We start from the raw sequence: 8,036 nt of genomic DNA, 5'->3' as shown, positions 1-8,036 counted from the left end.
GAAATATATTTTAATTACGAAAAAGCTAATTTGTGAACTTTAATATATCATTATTATTAGCGTGTGTAGAAAGAAACGCGCCCTCACCGTTTCGTAACGCTTTTCCTTTGCTTTACGCCGTAAACGTAAATAATAATTATTCTAATGGGAATAAACCGTGCCTGAAAGGATTGCAACGCTCTTTCGGTATTATTTTCCATGGGATTTCTAGTTTTTTAATTCATTTCATTCCATTCGATTCTACGTTTGCGGATATGACGTGTGTTCAAGGTAAACATATATTGGCCAGTGTATGAATAACGCTTGAATATCGTACGAAAAGCAAAGTTTCGTGACTGGAACAAATAATTAAAGGATCATAAAAAGAAGATTTTATCTCGAGGTATTCAAATCACGAAAGATTTTTAGGATAATTTTATACAATTTCATATTTATCGTGAATATAATGAATAGGCTAAATTAATCTAAAATACAATGATCTAAAACTTGTAAGACATTTCAAAAAGTTTTTCCGCATGAAGAGTGAAACATTAACACGACTATTCTTGTTGTTCTCTATAATCGTATTTTCTATTACAAATGCTTCACGAATGGCCTTTAGCAGTAAGAGAAATTTCCGACAAAATGATTGCTAATTAATATTCCCGTTGGTCAAACAAAATTCTCGGAAACCAATCGATGCTACTTTCTCTCGATCAAATCTCGTTAACAATCCCATTAAGAGCGACGTCTCTCGATTGCACGATCATTCTGGCATTCCCCGAATTATATACACGATCGTTAATAGGATCGACGACACGATAATAATAGCGAAACCCTCGCACTTGCGCGATAATACCAATCTCGGTCTCGAGTTCGACGGTTTGAGGTGGTTAGAAAACGAAGAACGACGGGGGATGGACTCTCATTTTTTGGACGAGCGTCTTTAATTAAGATCTTCCGTCGAAATTTCCCCGGCGTATTCGGTTTCTGGGGTTCGAACGAAAGCGGCCGCAATTCTCGATAAACCGTGCTGAAAGGAAACTCGTTAAAAGCAATCCAGCAGTGATCGAATCGATCGTTTTGCGCCGTTCGTCTGTACGCGGCTAGAAAGCCCGCGGAAGAATGAGGCGAAAGTAAGAGGGTGATACGAGGAAGAAAAAAGAAACAGGGTAGATTAAAAGAGGACGCTTTTCAAGAAGATAGAAACAGAGGGGATAAGCAAGAAACAGAATATTTGTACTCTGTGTGTGGTTATAGGACGAGTGATCCCTGTTTCAGATAAAGCAAGATACAGATATTTGAGACAAGTAATTAACGATAAGTAGTTTGTCCTGCAATTCGTCCAATTTAATTGTGAACAATTTTTATGAACATTTGGAAATAGCCTATTTGACTTGTTTTCAATGGCGTGATAAATGTGTCGTGTAAGTATTTACATCGACAGCTTGTCAACGTTAATTTTTGATGACATAACTTCTACTTATTAAAGAAAAGGTTTGACGAATTAATATTAATATAGTCAGTTGTAGTTGCCATAATTCGATAGTTTGTGCATATTATTTATGCTTTATCCGTAAAAGTTACGTCGTCGTTTATTTTATCACATTGTTCTTTGTCATATCTCTTCGCTGATTCAAACATCTCTAATGTATAATTATTGGAATTATTTTCCCGTTCTTCATATTTTCTTTTGGTGGACGTAAAGTACACGATACTTTCTCTTTCTAATGCTATCTCATAATATACATATAACAAGCTCGATTATTCCATGCAAAGTTCAAGACTGAATCCCAAGATGTTGAAGCTCGTGTGACTCTAATACCTCTACCTTATACTACCTTGAAGGTTAACCATTTGCGAGGACAGTCGGGCGAATGATTTAATTAAAAAGCTTGAACGTAATATACGGAGACATTCTTTGTCTCGATTCACAATTTTCAAGACGTCGAAATCGGCCGACGAAAAAGAGGGAAACAAGAAAGAAAGAAAGAACAGAGTGTCGTCTGGTAGGAGACGATTTCTGTGATCGTCTCGAGTTAGGTAAGAAATGGGCCAACGAGCGTGAAAGGAAACGGAAGAAAATTAACGAAAAACAGAAGGACGGCGAGGAGCAAAGTACCGAGAGCAGAAGAGAAATCAGACGTTGGGAAGGACGTGGAAAGTTGGCTAGAAAATCAGGATGAAAAGAGGAAGGGACAAGTAGTGCGGATCGCGCGGCAGATAGCAGACGTAGAAAGTGAACGTGGCTGGCAGGACGCAAAGGGTAGATAATTAGACAAGAAACACAGACTCGTTGCCTTTCTCTCTCGTCACCTAGAGTTTCTTCCAGCCATTTCGACTTTCTCTTTTCGCTCGAGCCCGTATCCTCCTTAATTAAATATAAGCGCCGGCTTACCTCTGCTTCTCAAACCTCACCGCCTGAGCCCGTCGTTTCATCCCCGTTTCTCCACCATTCTCTTCCTACTTCTTCTTCTTCTTTCCTCTTTCTTTCTGTCCTTCTCTCCTGTTCCCGAAAGTACACCGTTAAGCCAACGTTTCTCGTTCGCGAGATACTCTCGCGTGCGCGTATGTACTTTCAGCTGTTTGCACAAATTCAGCCCGTGTGCACGAACACGGTCCCGTACACCTCTGCAAACGCGTGTACGCGCGCAACGAAGGGTAACACTTAGGGAGGCGTAGAGTACACGCGTGCACATACACGTTCGAGTACATACGTGTACATACGTATGTATGTATATATATACGTATGTGAGATATACACAACGCGGTTCTATCGCCACGCAATTACGAGAGGAACCAAGCACGTTTGCGTAGGTCACACGTGGGACAGAGAGGTTCACCCGCTCTTCTCTCTCGCCTGGGCGACTAATACGCGAGACTGATGCGATGCTTGGCGATACGGCCGTGGGACAAGGAAGGGTTATAATCGTTTTAAACGATCGCGCCAGGCCTGATTAAGGATCGTCGATCCTCTTAGCGGCGCCGCCGATGGTGCGACCCGCGGGCTTACGGTGTTTAGGCGAAATTCCCAAGCCCTACGCTATTTAGTTTGTTTTATTATAAGATGTTTCCAGCCACGACACTGAGGTTCCTGAAAGCGCGGTAATAAAGTATGATTTAGGAATTTTATTACCGCGTTTGCTTTACGAAGAATATGGGGAAATCAATGGATTTATTCTGTTCAAAGAAGGCGATTTATCGTGTCATCTTCATTTGTACGCGTACTTTTCTAGTTTTCTACAGTTTTTACAAAATAATTCATTTTGTTAAAATTGTTTGTTGTAAAATCTTTATCACAGTATTATACGAATAATGTAACATTTATTTAGTATGCATATTATCCATTTGTATGTTATACATCTTACATGTGTGCTAGTGTGTGTTTTCCAATATATGAGAAACGTATTGATCCCGTACACAGATTTGTAAATATACAATAAGTATATAACGAATATATTATTGTAAAACGAAAAGATGTGAATTTACATTCGGATGTTTATAATTTTTTTTTTATTACTTCTAATAACAAACCTTCTACCATTAAAAGGACTTGTAGTAGTAATGCATTTCCTCATACATGTCCCTTAGATTTTTAAATAAGAATGTAAACTTACCTAGTTAAATTTCTGAAATTATCATGCTTAGAATCTTTGTTATTCAATATCATACTTGGACTCACACGTGCATGGATATCAAAGCGTGTAATTACGAGTTATTACGCTTCGTAATATCGTCAAATTTTGTAGTTGACTCGGTAGTTACTAATATCTTATACCTACGAGGTGAAAATTTATACACCTGACTATTACGGCTGACGTTATTTATCTTGGAATTATTGTAAAATGTACTATTGCTATAATTATTTTCAGATAATCTAGAATGAAACCTATTAGATATATTCTTATTCTCTGCGATACTATTCTGCATCTTAAGGTTTAGAGTGTAACCGTTGTTTGATTTACGATCAAAATTAATTGTATTATTCATAAACTTATTAGCAAATGCATTATCACTAGATGTCGTACGTTCTCTGTTCCAATTTAAAGTATAAGGCCATCTTTTCTCAAACGAAGATTCATTTTTGTTTTCTTTACTGCGAAGGGGGTGCAGACGGCCTGCCGCTCCGAATCCTGGGAAGCCATTTCTCGTTTCCTGTAGTTGATGCTCCTCTTCTTGTCGACTCAACTTTTCTAAAATAAAATACAATAATTCCATAAAATTAGTCGCTTCTATTTCCGCTTATTCTTTAACAAGCAGAACAATTTCCAAAATAATTTCTGGATTACCTGTTGATGTCAGAGGTTCTAGAAAACTTTCAATAGATCTCCTGTTATTGTTCAAAGAATCAAATATCCTTCGTAATATTCTCTGATAAGCAGTTTTGTTCCGACCAGCCGCGTTCAAAACATTCGATACCGCAGAGTTCATCAAACTCGTATTCGTCGATCCGTCAGCAGGCACTACGTGTACCAAGTGTTTCTGTCCCATCTGATCAGTACCCAGAATCAACTTTGGTATCGATTGCCTCACCTTGCTCCCATTTTCCCTCGATCTGACATCCTTCGAAGATCCACTCACATTTTCCTTTAATGCAACACCCTTCGAGGATTTGCTCAAATTTTCCTTCGATCCAACATCCTTCGAAGATCCGTTGAAATTTTCTTTCTCGCTAGTAACCTTCAACTCTGGACGTTGTCTTTTGACATTTCTCAACTCATTCCTCTTCTCGCCATTTATTCCTGCATCATCCTTTTTCGGCATCGCGCTTGTGCTCTCCGAAGTCTCTTCAACATCACTTTCATTACGTTTCTTAGAAATAATATCGTCAGTCGAGTTTCCAACAATACGTTTCTGAGGCAACGAATTCCTGTCAACGTACGACCAAAAGTTTCCAGATTTTCTCTGACCGGAAGAATCGTTTTCTACGGCGACGTAAGCAGCGCCGTCGCTATGATAGCTATGCTTATCGTTCATGTAGATATCCTGCTCGCCTTCTGACGTCACGTAGACGTACGTTTGCGGCCACAGGCTCCTCGTGTGGTAGCTACCGTCTACCTGCGGTAAGATCGTCAGCTGAAGATCGTGTCTTGCGGCGCCGTGTGAAGAGGTTCTCTTGATTCTCCGCAGCACCCACTTGACCGTAGGGTGCGTGTGGTCGATACACACGCCGCATTCGACGCATCCTTGTTGACAGAACAGCCAGTGGCCGCTCGGCAGTTGGTAAACGTCGCCACGCGACAAGACGACGTTGGCCACGTCGTTCGAGACGATGGGAAACGGGCCGCCATAAAATGGCGCCTCCAACAGACGTCTGTACAGCTGGTGGTTTCCTGATGGCGATGGCGAGATCGTCTTGAACACGAACTCTCGGAGAATATACTCCCAATAGGATGGCGTGTTAAATGATTGACTCGATGCAGAGGCATGACGCTTTCCGGAATAATGTTTCGACTGCTCTGGATTTTGTTTTGACGGTGTCTGAATGGCCGCGAAGATTAGCGAGAGCTGTGCGAAAAATTATAGATATTAAGGATAGTTGATTCGTAGATGATAAATTCTCGAAGATATGCAACTTTGATAGAGTAAATATCTAGTTTGAGGTTTGGATGGAATATCTAGAAGAATTGGATATTTTTTACACGAGGTATTTAACAGAAAGGAATATTCTATCAATGTGATTGTATTTAGAAGCATCATTTTTCGGAAATGAAATATTTGCGGGGATCGAGTATTTTTCATAAGGTGGTTGGGAAAGTTGGATATTTTATTGGAATATAGTATTCGCACAGAATTAATATTTTTATACTGCATATCGTATTTATAAGAATTATTTTTTGAGAATTCAGTTTTTGGGAAGATTGAGTAAGTAAGTATTGAGATTTTTAAGAAAAAGTACTTGGGAGAATTGGATATATCTCAGAGATGAAGTAATTGGAAAAACTGAGAAACTTTGTGGTTTGTAAGTTTCGGAATATTACGGGAGTTCCGTACAAATAGGAAAAAGAATTGCACGTGGTTAGCAGAAAATGTAAAGTAGAACGAATAATGACAAAATTGATAAAGAAGTAAGAATTTATAGGAAGAACTCAGGGTACTTCAAATATAACGGCTATCGTTAATCAAAAAGAGTGAAACCTAATATCCTTGTAATTGAAATGTTCGCAATATCATTCCCAGAAGAAGTATTTCACACAAGAAAAATATCAATTGAATTATTGATTTTCACTCACCATCACCATTGAGATAAGGTTCCACTTTGTCGGATTCATGTTTCCCTCCCTCTAATCACACTGACATTGGAAACGCAGCAAAAAGTGTAAAGTTAAAGAGAATTCATGATGCACAAGGGTCGGTGTAACGTGTCCAGCACCTGGTGGGCGACTGAATCATACAAAAATCATGACCAGTTCCTGATATTGAACATATGTTGGAGATTCTACTATGGATACCGAGCTACTGTCTAAGAAAACCGAGATTATCTTCGGTTAAACATTCGATCCGCTAATCGAACAATATTATTCAAACATACCGGTCAGGTCAGATTTATCGCGTGTAACTTAAGGATACGATGTGTCGAATATATTTAAAAGATTATACTTGTCAAAGACTATACTCGTCAAACAGTCGGCATTATTTTATTCGATGATATAAATATAAATGTAAAATAAATAAATTCTATCTTAATGATGGAGGCAACAAGTTCTTCTGAATGTAAAAATGAGAATTTATTGTTTGCGAGTGTTTAGTTCAAAATACAATAGATATATTCGCGAAAGAATGAAATAAAAGAGGAGAAAGGATATCTAGAAACGTCACTTATTCTTCTGAAAAATCAAGCTTTTATTACTTTACTATCGAACGTGATATTGTTTTCGTCTTATTAATATCTCGATGAATTGTTCTCGCTTCACATAAATTTTCATTTTCAATTATTTTATACAATAAATATAAATTTAGTAGCCTGAAAAGAACGATATAATAGTGATTATAATGCTTGTTATAGCCATGATATAAACTTCGATTAATGTCGAAAGTTCTCGAAAGTTCCATAGAACAGCATACTACCGATAAAACAGAATTAATCGTTTTCCGTATCGGCGATATAAATAGTGGCGATCGATGCACGCGTTGACCATATCGGATAGGTATTGCAAACGATCGACAATGTCATACGGTATGTCAGGTAAAATATGTACGTCGCGAACTAATCTGCGTTTTGATCGTGAATTTGTTTCTATTCCGCGATAGGGAACCACCTGTCACGTACGGTCAGATAAACGGTTTTACTATGCAAAGAATGGAACACGATGAATTATTGTTTCATTAATACGACACGCTGGTAACGCAACACATGACAGAAGTTATTGTGAACAGACGCGTTAATATTAAAAGCGAATGGTTGTTGCATTTTTCACGGTGACAAACGTTTCTTTGTTTTGGCTTTCTAGCACACCAGGCGTTCCACTTTTCGATGATGAATCGTATGGCCGGTACTTCAGGAAATTTTTAATACGAGAATAAATATTCTATGTATATAATCGATATTATAAGAAATACCAGAAAATAAAGTAACTAAAAGTTAAAGGAACTTTTTATTGTTTATTCTTTAATAGGAATTAACGACTATATCTTATGAAATATTTATTCACCGTCGTTGGTGTAATAAGTTTTTTGAAGTATTTGGAGAATTCTTCTTAATCTAAAGAATGTTACCTAATATAGGAGAATGTCCACAAACCGTAGCTTAAAATTTCTTTAATTTTTATTAAAATTTATTTCGTCGACGTTTCAGGCTAGAGTTTCAATTAAGGGGGATTTTATAATGGTTGCAAATTTTCGAATTTAAAATAAGAGGTGGTAATTTCGACTACAAGAGGGCGATACTTGTCGACAATACCCGTGGCGCTATCTTTAGTTCATTCACGGAAGCTAAGGGTTGAAAGTATAAAGTCTGGAATATCTGTGATTTAACAAAGGTAAATGTGCCTGTGTTAGTGTTTTATACGTTACACAAATTTATAAATTCGATATATTTATTAACATTACTATACTAA

General features: G+C 37.8%; 1 protein-coding gene across 1 annotated transcript; it reads right to left on the bottom strand.

The window, feature by feature from the left end:
- Positions 1–3,687: 3,687 nt before the first annotated feature.
- LOC117166417 (uncharacterized) lies at positions 3,688–6,251 on the bottom strand. Its single transcript, XM_033350373.2, has 3 exons — positions 6,213–6,251; positions 4,269–5,487; positions 3,688–4,172 (listed from the first exon to the last, which is right to left on the bottom strand). The coding sequence occupies exons 1-3, from the start codon at positions 6,249–6,251 to the stop codon at positions 3,688–3,690; spliced, it is 1,743 nt and encodes a 580-aa protein (XP_033206264.2).
- Positions 6,252–8,036: the final 1,785 nt, after the last annotated feature.

This window comes from Bombus vancouverensis, chromosome 2 (genome assembly GCF_051014615.1).
Source record: "Bombus vancouverensis nearcticus chromosome 2, iyBomVanc1_principal, whole genome shotgun sequence".
NCBI lineage: Eukaryota > Metazoa > Arthropoda > Insecta > Hymenoptera > Apidae > Bombus > Bombus vancouverensis.
This window is presented reverse-complemented; position numbering and strand designations above follow the sequence as displayed.